This window comes from Ochotona curzoniae, unplaced genomic scaffold (assembly GCF_017591425.1).
Source record: "Ochotona curzoniae isolate NIBS_2020 unplaced genomic scaffold, NIBS_Ocur_1.0 scaffold_4506, whole genome shotgun sequence".
Taxonomy (NCBI): domain Eukaryota; kingdom Metazoa; phylum Chordata; class Mammalia; order Lagomorpha; family Ochotonidae; genus Ochotona; species Ochotona curzoniae.
This window is the reverse complement of record NW_024467119.1, coordinates 14,615,688-14,633,104: the sequence shown is the minus strand read 5'-3', so window position 1 is coordinate 14,633,104 and position 17,417 is coordinate 14,615,688. Positions and strand designations below refer to the sequence as shown.

General features: G+C 38.6%; 1 protein-coding gene across 1 annotated transcript in view; it reads left to right on the top strand.

Annotated features, from left to right (window-relative positions):
• The window catches only part of LOC121147295 (transmembrane protease serine 11A-like), a 50,754-nt gene that overhangs the window by 25,768 nt on the left and 7,569 nt on the right, over positions 1-17,417 (top strand). The window contains exons 4-8 of the mRNA XM_040967120.1: positions 1,165-1,232; positions 3,423-3,583; positions 8,270-8,308; positions 9,730-9,901; positions 16,761-17,020. Of these exons, the coding sequence (XP_040823054.1) occupies positions 1,165-1,232; positions 3,423-3,583; positions 8,270-8,308; positions 9,730-9,901; positions 16,761-17,020 (700 nt within the window). The remainder of the gene's footprint in view (positions 1-1,164; positions 1,233-3,422; positions 3,584-8,269; positions 8,309-9,729; positions 9,902-16,760; positions 17,021-17,417) is intronic.

Here is a 17,417-nt window from a genome sequence, read left to right as displayed (position 1 = left end):
TTGGTGTCCTACATGGAGTAATACCACTTTGCCCAAATATCACAGTAGCACTTTGCTTTTTTTTCTTATCAACTTGAGAATCTACACTCAACAACATGGATTCACAAGCATTTGGCTCTCTCCTAACTCCCAAGTGCCTCCATCTTCTATCCTTCAAGTAAAGATCTGCAGAGTAAACATGCCAGGAGAGATGCTAGGTATACAACTGCAGTTAATCACAAAAAATGTACCCACTATTTTACACAGGCTTCATTCTTGCGTAGATTCGGAAATGGAGTCTCAAAATGATTCAGTAATTTCCCAGGTTGCCCAATTCAAGAGTAGCAGGATAGACTCTAACCAGAGACTGATGCAGTTTTCCAGACCAGCTCTCACAGCTTCTCTCCATGCCCCATCTCTGTGATGTGCTTTGCTGCTACTATTTCTCTGGAGTTTTAGAAAGATATCTTCTGCCCATACAACCCTACACCAGCATATGAGAATGATCTAGAGAAACTTTTATTTCATTATTTTGTTTTATGACACAGTTTAATAAGCATTGGGGTTTCCACTCCTCCTCCCCAAGTTCCTTCCCCTCCCCACTGATTTACCCTCCAGTTTTACAGTGGGTGTCATTTTGTGAACTTTCACAAGTGCATCATGCTGCCACTGAGGTGTCTCCCAACAATGTAGGCATGGGCAATGTCAAGAGAGTCCAACATCCAACTGTCGGGACATTATCAGCCATTTATTTGTGAGTCCATCCTTGCACTGCATGCATGGGGACTTCCTTCTCACTGTTTCCACCTACGAACATATTAATTCCCACTATACTTCCATATATATCCCCCTTAAACACGGAGCTAGTGTACACAGTCCACCACAGGAGAGAAAAAAAAATAGTGAACTTTTCATCCACATGCCTGGTTAGCACTTAGATGGGATATCTGGAGAAACTTTTTTAAATGATCAGTTCCCTGTCAGAGAAACTGAAACCAAAGCTATGAGAGAGTGCTATGTATTTTTTTAATTCAGTAAATGATCCTGTCACACTGTAAAGGTTAAAATCACCGATTTTAATAGTGATATTAATTCTGTGAGATGTTTTTCTATTGCTTTGACACTTAACTAAAAGTATATTCTTGTAAAATACCCCTTTAACACATTTTTCTCTTGTGATAACAGGTGGATGCGATATTTATTGACTCAGCCTTGAACAAGCACTATATCAAGAATCGGGTAGTCAGACTGACGTATGTATGTCTGAGTACAAGAGGGGTCAAAATCCTTAAGGGGCAAAGACAAAGGAGACAAAGATCTCCAGAGAGGGTGTGAATCTGTGGGCTAGGCTCTTGGCTAGTTTTCATAAGTAACATCTCTACAAGTCTCAAGCCATAGAGTGACCACCATCCTGTAAATGAAAATACTAAGATTCTGGGATGGTGAGAGATATATTCACATTTCCCCAAGGGACAATTTCTCCTAAGTGACAGATCCAGGACTCAAACCCTTCATCTGATTGTAAGGCCAGGAACCTATCAGAGACAGATGCCTTGGAAAAACCTGTGGCATGTTATTGCCTGCTCCAGGTATGTTCACACAATCACTTCAAGAGATCAGATCTTCTGTTATGTCATTTCAAAGATATTAAGAAAGCAATGTTGAGAAAAATAGGATTATAAATTGTACCTGTAATAAAGCCTTAGGGGCAGGAGCATGCCCAAACAAAATGACGCCCCTGATGAAATTAATTTCTTTCTGCCATGATGGAGGGGAAAGACTTGTATTAGTGGAAGAAACTGCTTGGAGGCTTCGGTGATTTAAAATAAGAAAAGCCAGATAGCAGGAGCAAAATGTCGCGGGCACAAAGTTACCAGCCTCTGTGACTCCAAGAAGACATATTATCTATCTATCTATCTATCTATCTATCTATCTATCTATCTATCTATGGAAGAAATCTTCCATCTGCACCTTTACCCCCCACTGTCCACAATGGCTGGGGTTGGGGCTGGGTCAGACCAAAGCCAAAAGTCAATTCTGGGTTTCCCATATGGTTTCAGGGGTCCAAGGACTTGTGCCTTCTCTGCTGCTTTCCTAGGCACATCAACAGAGAGCTGAATTGAAAGTGGAACAGCTGGGACTTAGGTTGATTCCCATACAGAATTCCAGGGCTGCTGGCTATGGCTTAATCCACTGAGCACCAATCACAATTCATCTTTTAACAAAAAGCCAACACACACACAAAAACACATATTCAGAACTGGATTTATCTAAAGGAAAATTAGTTACTTTTCTTATCAATGGACCAAGACATTTTGGCAGACTTATTTCAAATTTTCACATCATTACTGACTAACCAGTGATGCCACAATGATCTGATGACTTTTGTATTTAGGAAACAAAAGATTTATAAATGATAAAATTTTTTTGATTTCATGCTTTTTATTTTCAAATTCTGATCTGTCATAGCATTCTACCAACATGATCAGTCTATGAACAACTTTGTTTTTGTTTTTGTTTTTTTTTTTTTTATTGTTGCTTACATTGTATTATGTAGTACAGTTTTATAGGCGCTGGGGATTCCCCCCACCCCTCCCATACCCCTCCCCCCATGGTGGATTCCTCCACCTTGTTGCATAACCATAGTTCAAGTTCAGTTGAGATTCATTGCTTGCAAACACATGCCTAGCATAAAGTTCAGCGTCTTATTGTCCAGATAAGTTCAGTGGCCTCTTGGGGAGACTTTCTATGGTCTGAAGATAGGTCTAACAGAGTAAAGATCCGGTCAGTTAAAAGCCCCAACAAGGCCTCAGTATCAATATACAACATTATGGAATTAATTGACTTTGAATGTATAGGTATTTTCCCCATGTAATTTTCTGCATGTGTCCACAGAAATTCCATTTGACACACAGTATTAGCTCCACTAGTCCAGGAGGGAAGATTAGCTGCTCATGTTTACCACTTTGACATAAAAATTTCTTTTATTTGCATTCTTATATTCCAGAGTCTGAAAATACCACAGTATAAAAAATGTCTCCGAGTTAGTGTGATTTCCTTTTTTTTACTCCAAATATTTTGGAAGCTAAGAATCTAGTTTTTTTCAGAAGGTGGACTTCAGCTCATGTAAAAACAACAGATGTGGAAGATCAATACGCACTTTTATTCAATCTTTAACTTTGATATAAAAAGTAAACATTCTATATAGACAGTTTTAAGAGCAATTGTTGTAGCAAGCCTTCAAATTAATTAGAAAAAAAATGCACTCAATTCATGAGGAACGATGGATGAGGGGTCATTTGAAGCGACTCTGGGCCCAAGTGAACTGCAGGAGAGTGTGACTGTGAGAGGATCAGCTCTTGACATTCTCGATATCTGTGTCATGGTTCTGGGTGTCGTGTGCTGCAGTCTTTGATCATGCTCCTCTTCCTTGTTTGTCTCAGTCCAGAGGAAGATAGTGTCAAAGCAGATGTTGTTATGGTATTCCAGTTCCCCTCCACTGGACAAAGGGCAGTTAGAGAGAAGAAAGTCCATAACATCTTAAAACAGAAGATAAGGAACGTAAGAGCCTTGAGGATAAATCCCTCATCTGTCCAAGTTAATGGTAAGTAGGCGCCTTTCTTGGTGATCTGCAATTCTCCCTGAGGTTCATGTTTATTCACCATATTTTCCATTCAAAATGATAGCTGGAATTAAGATGAAAAAATTCCAAATTAAACAGTGACATTTTCAGATTTTATTATTCTCTGATGAAAGCATCTCTAAACTTAGTCATTACATGGTTTTTCCTGTAGTAATTGATTGGCACTCATCCCAGAATAAAGGCAAACATTTACTACTAACAGGGGGTTAATCTGATCCAGACACTACCTCCATGACTAAGCAAGGAAAAACACCAACTGGGCGCCTCAACCACATCTCTGGGTGGAACCTTCCTAAAACACACATTCATCTGGTGCCTCTAAAAGGCACGAATGGTTTCCATATTGACATTGTGAGGTTTCTGTTACCCTTTGTTCCATGAGCATTTGAGAAAATGGTAAACCAACTCTCGAGACATTAAAGTCATCTTATAAATGATGCTTTAAAAATCTGTAAAGTGGCAGGGGTGGAAATTATTGCAATTATTTACACTTTGTTCTAGGTTGTTTAATTTTATTTGTTTTTATGCTTCTGTATGGGGTGTGTGTGTGTGTTTTAAGCTTGCTGTAGCATTATCTCATTTTTTAAAATGATTTTTTATTTTGAGGGCAAAAAAGAGAGAAATATTCCACTGGCTCACCTCAAAATGTGTAACACACCAGGGCTAACCCAGGCCAAGGTGGGGAAAAGAACCCCCTCCGAATCTCCCACACAGGTGGCAGGAGTCTCAGCACATTATCTGCTGCCTTCCCAGGCACATCTGCAGGAATCTGGACCAGAAATTTGGAGCATCCAGGACTCAAATCAGACGTTATGGTACCCGATATTTGTGTCTCAAGTGATACCTTAACCCACTGTATCTATAACTTATTTAAATGCAAGAAAACCAACATTTATCAAAACCTATATGTTCTTAAAAACATGTAGCTATTTTTTGAAAGGCAGAATGAAATTTTCCATCTGTTAATTTATTTCATAAATGGCCGGAAATAGCCATTTGAATCCAGGAGCTGGGAACTTCAGCATCGTCTCCCACATGGGGTGGCAGGGTACCAAGCATTCAGGCCAAGTTCCACTGTCTTCTGAAGCACATTAGCAGGAAATGGAATTAAAAGAACAGCTGGCACTGTGGTTCAGCAGAGAGAATCTTCCACCTCTAAGCATCCAGATCTGTACGGGCACTAGTTCATGTCCTCCATTTCCAATTCACTTTACGGTTTATGGACTAAGAAGGCAGTGAAGGAGGACCCAAGTCCTTGGGATCCCGCACACCCATGTAGGAGACCGAGAGGAGGCTCCTGGCTTTAGCTCGGCTCAGCTCTAGTCCTTGCAGTCATTTGGGGAGTGAAACAAGAGACAGAAGATTGTTCTGTCTCTCCTTCTCTGTATATCTGACTTTCTAATAAAACAATCAAAGAATAGCAAAGATTCAAACTGATACTCTGATATGGGCAAGTGACAGCTTAACCTGTGAGCTGCGATGCCAGTCCCTATCTCTATGTTTTTTAGAAGGAATATCTAATTCCAATGAACTAAGTAAATTCATCTTTGTTGATGGGAAAGAACAAAGAACATAGGGCATCTAATGTCTAGGGAATCTAGTGTCTGAAGGGAGACAAGATTGAAGTTTGTATTTCTAATTTTAAGAGGCACCGTGAAAAAGAGTTTGTATGGAAACATATTTTAGAAATATTGCTTATGAAATTCTATCCTTTATATTATCATATTAAAGATTCTATAGGGCACAGCAAGACAAACTGTTCTGTCCTTGTCCACAAAATTGCATCTGTTTCTAGCCAAAAGTGCAGATTCCTTACAAATTCCAGTAAATCCCAGACTTAAGAGAATCACAGAAGAGAATCAAGGCAAGTGATTGAAACAGGATGTACTGCCCTTACAAGGATATAGCTGAATCTTCAGGAAGAAACCTTATCAGGAAGTAAATATCTAAGGTAATGGAATGGGCAGAGGCTTGTTGATGGGACAAAGAGTCAGCTACTCAGGGCATAAAGCTGTGGACCTCTCCCAGCCAAGAGGAAGGAAACTGCCAACTGCCTAATCCACCTTCTTTGTTAGGTGGGGAGGCAAATGAAGTTGTGAAATTGTGGTCATTCTGATAAGTTACGTGCTATGTTCTCTGTAGTTTCCAATAACCATTTAATTTGTCAGGATTTTAGAAGGCTGGACCATCAGAAGCTAGAAATAAAGCATGACATGATGACTCCCTGCCTTTCTGTCTCCCACTGGCTGTGAGTTCCATCTTACTCTAATGACTGCACTAGATTAAAAGGAGGGTTGTGCTGATGGGAAAGCTGATTTGGGAGGTCTCTGACTAATTCTAACCCCATTGAGTCACTGCAGGATCACCCAGGTAATCAGCCCATGCTTTTCTTTCTGTATTCGGAACTGTGATATTATGAGAACATGTGAGAAAATAGAAAACAGTGTTAGAACACAGAGGTTACTGAAAAAGCTGTCAGGTTATGCCTATGCTTTGGAAATGAAGCATTATTGTGACTGGTCACAGAAAGAACTAAAATCTTGGAGTTTTCAGACAAATATACAGAGCAGAGAAGACTAAGGGAAAGTTCAGAGGGATCCTTTAAGTAATTCTTAGATACAAAAGCACTGTGTTTCAGGAACACTTAATTTTCCGACTTGTGGATCCTGTAGACCAAGTCAAGAAATCATCCTGCAACCCAACATTTAACCACAGTTTTCAGGAATCTGTGTTTTACTTTGACAAATAAATAGGTGATGTGGGTCCCCCAGGAGATGCAATGTGTCAAAGAAATGTGAAAATCACCTTCTTTATATTTTAAACACCAGGACTCTGGTCAAGTATCTTATGGTCATTTTAGCACAATTCCATTTCCCATCAGGATACACATATTTCAGAAAGCCCTGTGAGATTTTGAAAATTCAGTGTTAGGTTGCCAACAATGTCCTGTTATTTTTTTATTCCTATATCTGAAAAGTAAAAATATTGGATCAAGATTAAAACACTCAGCAACCAGTTAATTCTGTGTTGTATTATGGCTCCAAGTATAATTATTCTTTCTGAAAATCCCATCATCAAAATCCAGTTACACTCACAACCATTATGCTCACCTAGTGGAGAATAAAAAGACCGGGTTTTAAGTAAAACCTTCTATCATTATACTGTTTTCCATCTTAATGTTTTACTAAAGACAAATTTAATAAAATTTTCTAAATTAAAGAAACTTTCTAAAGTTGAAGCAAGAAGTTAACTACCTGAAACAGTATTTGACAGAAAATTGAGTCTTTTCTATAGGCATTGAACATGCATAATGAGCAACTGATTCTTTACTATGCAGCCATTTCGAGATGCTTCTATGAGGTTCCTTGTGTTAGATTATTTTCAAATTTTCTGTTTTGTACAGTTGATCACAACTAATTTCCTAAGAAAGATTTATAGAAAGTTAGTAGATTGAAACAATCTTACTTTGCACCATGGAGACTAAGATGTTGACAATGTAAGTCTGAGAAGTAGCACTGGGAGGAAAGACCAAAATGGTTTATCTTCCTCTTCTTAGTAAGCCATTTTAATGTGAAAATATTAACAGCTTTAATAAACCTTTCATTAATTTAGGTTTATTTTTCCTCTTTATTAAGGCTAACAATAAAAAATCATTTATGATATATAGCATGAAACTAGTGTATACATATACCAGGTTAAAAGTTTGTGTTTACTTTATAAATTTCCTAACTTTGCCAGAAACTGACAGAATTTAATCTTAGGTGGTTACCAATACTGTACAGTTGTTGAATAAGTACACATAAACATGTATTTATGAGAAAAATTAATTGTGATCACTCAGGAAACTGTAGCTTAGAAATATTTTCAGGATAGTTCATGTGGATATATTTCTAAAAAAAAAAAACCTTTTTTTGAAGATTTATTTTACTTTTGTTGGAAAGGCAAATATAACAGAGAAAAGGAGAGACAGAGAGAAAGATCTTCCATCCACTGATTCACTCCCCACATGACTACAAGGACCATAGCAGAGCTGATCTGAAGCCAGGAGACAGGAGCCTCCTCTGAGTCTCCTACACAGGTGTGTGGGATCCCAAGGACTTGGGCCCTCCTTCACTGCCATCTCAAGCCATCAATAGGGAGCTGGATTGGAAGTGGAGCATCTGGGATATGACCCACACCCATAAAGGATCCCAGAGGTTGCAAAGCAACGATTCAGCCACTATGCTATCTCACCAGGCCCTTCAATTTTTTTTTTTTAATCCTAAATTCTTAGAAAAGCAAGGCTCGTGTAAAATCCTAGGAGGCTGGAAGGAAAGCCTGGCATGCTTCTCCTGGCTCCCTCTGTCCCATCTCCTGAAGTGGAATGCAAGGAGATCTCACCCTACACTTTGGAACTGCAATTACTTGCATGGGTTTTAATCATATGCTGTTTGTGCCTTACTCGGGCACTGTTTCAGATATTATCCACCTAATTACTAGTTGCCCATAAGTCTCTTCAAAAATTATCATTAGATAGTCACTATCCTGACTGATATGCATGTCCGATTGTCTACTATCTACATGTGATCAGATTTCTCTGATAATTCCTGGTTATTGAGGCCATCTAGGAGAATCTCATATTACCACTCTTTGCTCTTTGTTTTTCAGCAATGAGCTCATCAACAGGAGAGCTAACTGTCCAAGCATGTAAGTCTAGTTAGCTTAAATAAACAAGTTCAACTTCCACATCAGAAAGGACATCTTCAAATCTTAGCTCATAATTTCCTATCCATGTCCCACAATATCTTTGAGAATAACAATCAGGCAACGAATGTCAAATACACTTTTTTTGTAAATCTTAGACTGATCTTTCAGTCATATTCAAGAAAGACATTATATAATTTGAAGCACATACATGTTTCTGGTCTGGAAAATGTGGACTTGCTTTTCAAATTTATTTCATGTTATGAAATGTGCTTTCTGCTGAAAGATAAAAAATATGAAAATGATCCATATAGAGGAAAGAAACTTCTATCAGTGGCTGGCCTAAAATATGTGCTTAATATCTTTATCCCCTTAGCAAAAGCTTTACTGATCTATTTCAAACTACTTGTGTACAATCTGGAAGATTTTTTAAAATGGTCCTGAATTTGAGCAATATCCTACAGGCATTTGTCCCTGCCCTTTGGAAATATGTCAAATACCTGTATTTACCTATTTATTCATTTTCTTAGCAAATATCTTTTAACATGTGCCAAATACCAGAAAGTGTGGCAGGACTGGTAGTTTTTCTTCATGAGAAACTAACATGCAAGTTAGTGTTCAAAGAATAAGAAAGACATAAATAAATCAAGAAGTATTAAAATACGTAAATACACGCTACACCATGCTGGAAGAAATCATCCAAGCTACCCTGTTCTTGTGAGGTTGGAAATGACCTTCAAGATAAAAGGGAGAGAGAGGCCACAGATGAAGCAATAGGTGACATGAGTGTCCCAGGCGGACGCAGCTACTTATAAGGATGTCTTCAGCACCAGAGAGCTCATTTTTTTGCATCTGAAAGATGCTAGAATGGGTGGAATAGGAACTGAGGGCATATGACAGGAGAGCAATGAATTTGTGTGGAAGCAAGGACCCCTGTATCCTGAGAGTGAGAAACCAGACATAGTGCAATTACACCTGCAGACTTTAGGAATCAGTTGCTCAGGAAACAGATGAGAGGAGGGATTCAAACAAATGCATGACTGTGTGGCCATGGGGAGTTGTTATTCTGTTAGGAAGGATTTCATGGCAGTGTAACCCGGCTGAATTCCCTGAGAAACAACAGTCGGAGTAGAAGCTCCCAACCTATCTAAATATCTAATGTAGCAAGTCTCCAGGGCTAATCTAACTCAAAATGCTGTGCCAAATCTTTGCATGCTAACATAGCTTCTGTAGGCAATACACCATTTACAGAAGTAGGGAGTGGGAAAAGCCTCAACACATCAGGAAATATGGAGAATGGAGAATCAACTAGTACATGCTTATAGAATGGCAGATGCAAATATTGCATGATGATGCTATATGGAGGCTCAGCTTCAAACATCAGAGCGAGATTTCTTATAATTTAATGATCTCATCTCTTCCAGGTTGTGGCAAACGTGTTGTCCCATTAATAGTCAACCGAATCATGTCTGGAGACATTGCAGCCAGGGCTGCCTGGCCTTGGCAAGCTTCCCTTCAGCGTGATAACATCCACCAGTGTGGTGCTACCTTGGTTAGCAATACGTGGGTCATCACCGCAGCACACTGCTTTAAGAAGTAAGCCTTTGGAACTCTATCACGAAAAACAATAATAGAGAAGGAAGCTTTGACCTTAAATCCTGGACCGCAGTAGTAATAAATCCCTGAGTTTTGTCATACTCTCAGTACTATGAATGTACCAATTATGATTAAAATGAAATCAGAAAACCAGCTTCTTCTGAAAAAAATGATGCTACACTTGAATGCTTACTTACTTGAAACTTTTTGTATGAATAGATAGGATAACGATCATTATCCCCATATTTATAAATCAAGTCACTGGAATTTTTTAAGGTTTATTTTCATTTATTTGAAAGGTAAGGTATGGGGGGAGTGTGGGAAGACTGAGAGTGAGACAGAGAGAGGTCTTCCATCTACTGGCTTATTCTCCAAATGGCCACAATAGGCAGAGCTGTGTCAACTTGAAGCCAGGAGCCAGGAGCTTCTTCCATGTTTCTAATGAGGATGCGGGGGTTCAAGGACCTGAGTCATCCTCTACTGCTTTGCCAGACACATTAGCAAGAAGCTGGATCAGAAGTGGGGCAGCCAAGACTTGAATCTTATTTTTTGAATCATTGCTGTTCCAACATGTATGTATAAATATATCACATTTTCTTTATCCACTCATCTTAAATGAACATCTAAACTGATTACATCCTGGCCATTGTGAATAGTGCTGCAATAAACAGTGTATTTTACATATACCAATTTCAGTTCCTTTGGATACACGCTCAGAAACGTGGTAACTGGACTATATGATCATTTTACTCACTATTTTTAAAAAGTTTCCATACTGTTCTCTGTTGTTGGCCGTACTAATTTGTTCCCCACACTGGCTGTAGTACTTTGTCCCCCAAACTAGCTGTATTAATTTGATCCCACACTGGCTGTATTAATTTGTACCCCACAGTACCAGCAGTGGTTGGACCCCCTTTCTACACATCCTTACCAGTAGTTGCCATTTTTTTCTTTTTTGGATACTAATTATTCTAACTGGCATAAGATGATAATTCACTATAGTTTTAAATTTTTGAAATTTATTCACCTGGTTTAAATTCAGAGAAAATTCCAATCTGCTGGATCACAGTAGCTGGTACTGGGTGGGCCACATTGAAGCCAGGAGCTGCAAATTCAAATCCAGGTGGGTGACAGGGCCAGAACTTCTTAAACGATCAATTTTTGCTAATGGTGCACATTAGCAGAAGCTGGAGCTGGGAGTGTAGCTGAGGCTCAAATGCAGGCATTCCAGTCAACGCCTTAACTGTCTGCCCAAGTGCCTGCCCCAGTCCATTGCTACCGATTTACATTTTCCTGACACTTGATAATGTTGAATGTTTGTTCATATACTTGTTGGTCAACTCTATTTCTTTCATTCTTTCTTTTTTTTTTTTTTGAAAAATTTCTGCTCTAATCCTTTGTCTATTTCTTAAGCAGATTGCTTCTTCGTGCTGTTTTTGAGATGTTTATAAATACTTTATAGCAATCACTTGTCAATTGTGTCATTTGCCAGTATTTTCTCCCATCCTGAAGGCTGTCTCTTCAAGTTTGTGACTCTTTCCTTTGCCCTACAGAACCTTTGAATTTGGGTATAATCCCGTGTGTCTAGTTTCGCTTGTGTTGCCTCTACTTGAGTCCTTGTCCAAAGAGTTGGTGCCTATACTGATATCTGGAAGTATTTCTTCTATATTTTCTTCAAGTGGTTTCATAATTAGTTTCACATCTTACATTTAGAAGTTTGGTCCATTTTGACTGATCCATTTGGATCCATTTAGGTCAAATAGAGAGGTGGAGGGAAGCAGTTTCACTCCTTTGCATATGGACATCCCAGCACTGTTTATTGAAGAGGCTGTCCTTTCCCCAGCCATATTTTTACCAACTGTATGTTGTGGATCCATGATTCATTTCTGGAGCCTCTGTTGTGCTCCACTGCCATCTTTGTCGTGTGTGTGTGTGTGTGTGTGTGTGTGTGTGTGTGTGTGTATGCCAATTCCTCATTTGGGTTACAACAGTTTTATAATGCATCTTGAAATCTAATATTGTGATACTTGTAGTCTTTTTGTTCAGAATTGCTTTGGCTAGTTGAGGATTTTTGTGACTTGGGAATTTTCTTCTAGTTCCATCAATAATGTAGTTGATATTTTGATGGCATTGAATCTGAACCTTGTTTCAGGTAGTATGCATGTTTTAGTAATATACTCTTTCATTTTGCAGACAGGGGAAAATATATCATCAATCTCTTGTGTCCTCTTTAATTTCTTTCATTGCTGTGATATAATTTTCAGTATAGAATTCCTTAAAACCCTTGGTTAAATTAATCAAATAATTTTTTAAAATAAGATAGTTATTATGCTCTCTTTCTTACAAAATTCATTACTGATTTATAAAAATGTTATTGATTTTTGTGAGTTGATTTGTATCTTGAACTTTACTAAATTCAGCAGTTCAAATATCTCTAGGGTATTTATATTCCTCTATGAATAAAATCATATCACTTGTATACAGGTATAATTTGACTTCCTCCTTTCCTATTTGCATACCTTTTATTTATTTGTCTAGACTAACTTCTCTGGTTAAAACTTCAAATTCTGTATTGAATAAGAGCAATGATTATGGACATTCATGCCTCTAACTCTAGGGCTTAGAAGAAACAGGCTCACATTTCCCCCCACTCAATATGTCATTGACTATAGATTGGTCAGGTTCACCCTCTATTACTTCCTGTAAGATTCTATACAGATTCTTGATGATCAAAAATCATGAGGGTGCCATGGGCTTATTTGTTAGGAGTTTGACGTTCCTTATGTAGGTGTCTAGTTTGGGCATGTAGTAGGAAGTTTACTTTGCCAAAGTTGGTTCAATTTGTAATAAGTAGTTCTATTTTTTTAAATCACATTTATTTCTTTTGATTCATACATGTTCTCAATATGCAAGGCTGGGCCTCATAAAAGCCAAAAGTCCCAAATTCAAGTAAAACCTCCCAGATGACTGGCAAACACTGAAATGCATAAGCCATCACCTGATCATTCCACAGTGTGAATTAGCACGAAGCTGGTATCAGAAACAGAGGTGAAAAACTATGCTAAACAGATGACATTACCACTGCACCAAGCACTCACAAGACACCTTAGTAGCATTTAACACTAAATGTACACTCCAATAATTTCTACCACTAATATTTGTTGTCTTACCTGGAACAAGAGAGAGCAAATTTATTTCTTCTGTAGTCTATATAAAAAAATTTCTTAGTTATTGTTCACAGCAAGCATAGAATCTCTGAAGGATGAATGAATGAAGCATAAGCACCATGACTATTTTCCCAGTACCTACTTTGTAGATACTCTATCATACTGGTTTTTTCTCTAAATATTTTACTTACTGTCAATATATCCCTTAAATATGCTTCCAAGAAACAAACATGTCAAAATAGATAGTAAGACAACTGTCATATGTGACAAATAAAATAGGAAGGCTTAGAGAAAAATAAATAATATAAATTAAATGCACACGTAGCAAGCAGCTTAGTAACTAAGCACCTCTACCAAAAGCTGGATGATTCAGAGCGTCTGTTGAACTACTGAGGATGCATTTATAGCCTTTACTGTGTCCCAGACAATAGACTTTTATAGACTTAGCAGATGATGTGGAAGCCAAATCAGCTAATACCATAAGGCTAGAAACTGGAGTGTTGGATAAAAAAAAACACAAAATTGAAAAGAGCTTTAGTTATCTAACAATAATGAGTAACAAGCAAATGATTAAGTTTAGCAAGAATAAATATAAGGGAGGGGTTGGGAGAATCCCAGAGCCTATGAATCTGTGTCATAAAAGAAAATTAAAAAAAGAATAAATATAAGGCTCTAGGTTAGTTAAAAAACAAAACTCAATTGTATCAGTACAGAGAGTAGGAATATGCTTTAAGTTTTAAGAAGAAGAGTTTGGAATTTTTTGCAAAACTTAGTTCATGTTGAGTCAGTTGTCACGGCGCTAGTTTGTGACTAAGATTGCATTAAATGATTCAACAGAATTGGTCAAATCTTACTTGGCACAGAGACTGTATCCAGGGTGACATTTAAAGAAACTTGACAAAATGAAATGCTTTTGCATGAGACAGTGTTAAAGGAAAGGTAAAGGAAAGAAGTAATATTTCCATAAGCTTTGACCCTCAAAGATCCACAGATCAAAAGCTCCCACATGATTGGGTCATTTATTAGAAATGAAAGGATATCAGAGCCCACCCCAGACCTACAGAAACAGGCAGGAGACACACTTCAGTAAGCTCCTGGGATTATTTGTGTATACGTCAAACTTTGAGAAACATTATCTTAGGACTAAAAAAAAAAGTACATTCTGAGAAAACTGTAGTACAACTGAAAGTTACACTAGAACTTCTGAGGCGTTCTCACAGAGGAGAGAGTTGGGAAATCAAGAAAGGACTTGCTAACAGGCAGAACTTCTCAAACAAGAAAGGAATTCCAAAGTGAAAAGAGATGCGAAAGAACATAGCCTCCATTGCAGGAGAGTTCAAGCGTAAACAATCACGACTTGAAAGTGTTTTTGTAACAACCACTGCCAAGCATTAAACTCCACTATGCTATTTGGTTAGGAGCATAGTAATTCGCTTTATGCAATTCTGGCATCCAACTTGCCAGGTGAACTCTCCTCTGAAGGTTCCCCCTCCTCTCCAGGTTTTTTTTTTTTTTTTTGGTTTTTTTTTGTTTTTTGTTTTGGTTTTTTGTGTTTTTTTTAATGAAGGAAATTAGAAAAATGAAACAACTTGCCCATGGCTGCAATGTCAGGGGATGGTGGCAATGAAAACCAGCACACGTCTTCCTGATGCCAAAATTTCCTTCAAACACTGGATTAATGTAAAAAATAGAATTATTTCTTAAGGATCTTTCATGTTCTGAGATTATTTGATATTATTTCATTTTAATATTGACAGCATTTAAGAGATCTTATCACATGAACATTTTTTAGTAAAAATATATTTATCACTATTAAAGTTCATCTTTTTAATTTCAAGTTAAGGTAAAAGTTTAGAAAGTTTATTCTTCATCTTGATTTGGTATGTCTTTATTTTAAGGTTTGTCATTTAAAAGCATAATAAACACAAGTTATATTAAATAGTATCACTCCGTTCTTCAAAAGCTCCAGAATGACCCTTCCCACTTGAGTAAAAATAATTTGAAATTTGACCTTTACAAGCTCATGATCAAAAATTTTATTTATGATAAGTTCATCTACATAAGATTTTTTGTGAAAACTGCTCTGCACCCATAAAATCCACAGCAGACCAATTTATAAACCAACATGTCAATATTTATGTTGTAAGTTCCTTTATGGTCCTTTACAGCTTTTCTCATTTGACTATTTTAAATATCAAAATGGTATATGAAAGAAACAAATAATAATCCCAGCATGATTAATAGCTTCCAAACTGAAGTTAAACCCCAATGATATGTTTATATGCTTTTTCTATGATTAAAGTCATCTATCAAATAATCATTTTAAGAGACAATCCTATGTAAATGGATGGTGCCTGTCTCTTTGTGCATCTCTTATGAGTAACTATATTTCAAGGATTTAGTCCAAGCACATTAATCTTGCTATGAGTAGATGTGTTTTGGTGAGGACAGAATCCTACAAAATGAAGAGCAGAGAGGGCAGGCTGACATCTGGTACTGGACAGTGCCACCTACTAAGCCTTCTTGAAGAATGCTTTCCTAGACGGCCATAGCATCACCAAGTCATCTCTGTGAAGTCCGTGAGTACCATGACCCAGCAGTCACTCAAGGCCATCTGTGAGCACCATGCCCAAAGCCACCAGCTGTGGGTCAGCCACCCTGCATCATCTCCGCCCTCAGCAGCAACACTCTGTTCTCCAGGAAGAACCATTATTATTATTTTTTTAATGTAGACTAGGCAATATCATTCCTCTCCTTAAAAGCATTCACTGGGGCCCAGCACGACGGTGTAGCGGCTAAAGTTCTCACCTTGAACACGCCGGGATCCCACATGGGCGCTGGTTCATTATCCTGGCAGCCCCACTTCCCATCCAGCTCCCTGCTTGTGACCTGGAAAAGCAGTCGAGGATGGCCCAAAATCTTGGGTTCCTGCACCCACGTGGGAGACCCGAAAGAGCCTCCTGGCTCCTGGTTTCGGATTGGTTCAGCTCCAGCCGTTGCAGCATTTGGGGAGTGAATCATCGGACGAAAGATCTTCCTTTTCCCCCCTCTCTATATCTGCTTTATCAATAAAAATAAATAAAATCTAAAGAGTCACTCAAATAAAAACACATGTAATCAAGACCTTTCAGACACCCGGAGACTGGATTCCTGTCCACGTATCCAACCTCACCCTCCATGACTCTTTCCCTCATGTCTTGAATTGTAGCCCATTAGCCCAAGGCCTGAAAACGTGGACCAGATTTCGTGGCTGACTTCCCACCAGCTATATCTTAACCAAATATGCCACACACACACACACCCCCAGAAGTCTTCCTGGACTACCCCTAGTATTCTTTCCCACCATCCTATTTCATTTACTTCATGGCCTTATTCATTGATGATATCTACTTCTTAATGTGCCTTGACGGTTTTCCGTCTCATCTTGCCATGAACAGGAATCTTCTGTCTTGTTCATGACTTTATTCCCAGCTCTTTGGGTAAGATTTGCCACATGAATGCTCAACAAATATTTGCTGAAGGAATACATGAATGATACTGCATGTGGCTCGTGTTTTTAAGCTGCAATAATTCTGTACTGAATTTCAAATCTGTCAATTGCATATCTTTTACCTGTAGACTGCAGAAAACGATCATTGCAAGCAAGAATCTTGTGAGATTCACTCACTGCACTTCTTTCCAATCTTTTCCAGTAATGCAAATCCACGACAATGGACAGTTAGTTTCGGGACGACGATAAACCCTCCCTTAATGAAAAGAAATGTCAAGAGAATCATTGTCCATGAGCGGTACCGCTCCCCAGCGAGAGAGTACGACATTGCTGTGGTGCAGTTCTCTCCCAGAGTCACTTTTTCGGATGACATACGCCGCGTGTGTTTGCCGGAAGCTTCTGCTTCCTTCCGTCCAAACTCCACGGTCTACATCACGGGATTTGGAGCACTTTACTATGGTGGTGAGCATCTCCGAAAAGTTAGCACAGCACTAAACCCCACCCACATCTCTCCGCCTGCATTACCCTGCCTGCCATCTCCACACAACTTGAGTGGACAAGTCAGAGCTCTTAATTTACAAACAGTAAAAACATAGGAAATCTGGTGAAACCAGAAAATTTTAGTCTTAGTAATTTGGGATTCAATGAAGGCTGGTTTCAGATGCACTCAGTTTACAGGGTTTGGAGGGATTCTGGCGCCATATAGTGGCAAGCGTGGGCAACAACAACTCAAGGTTTACACCATCCACACTCAGGAACATTCCTCACCCCCACCACTCCTTGCACCCCGAAGCCCTGTGCCACAGAAATCCCAGACGTCTGTGTCGGGGAGTACGCTCGTTGATCATGCAGCACAGTT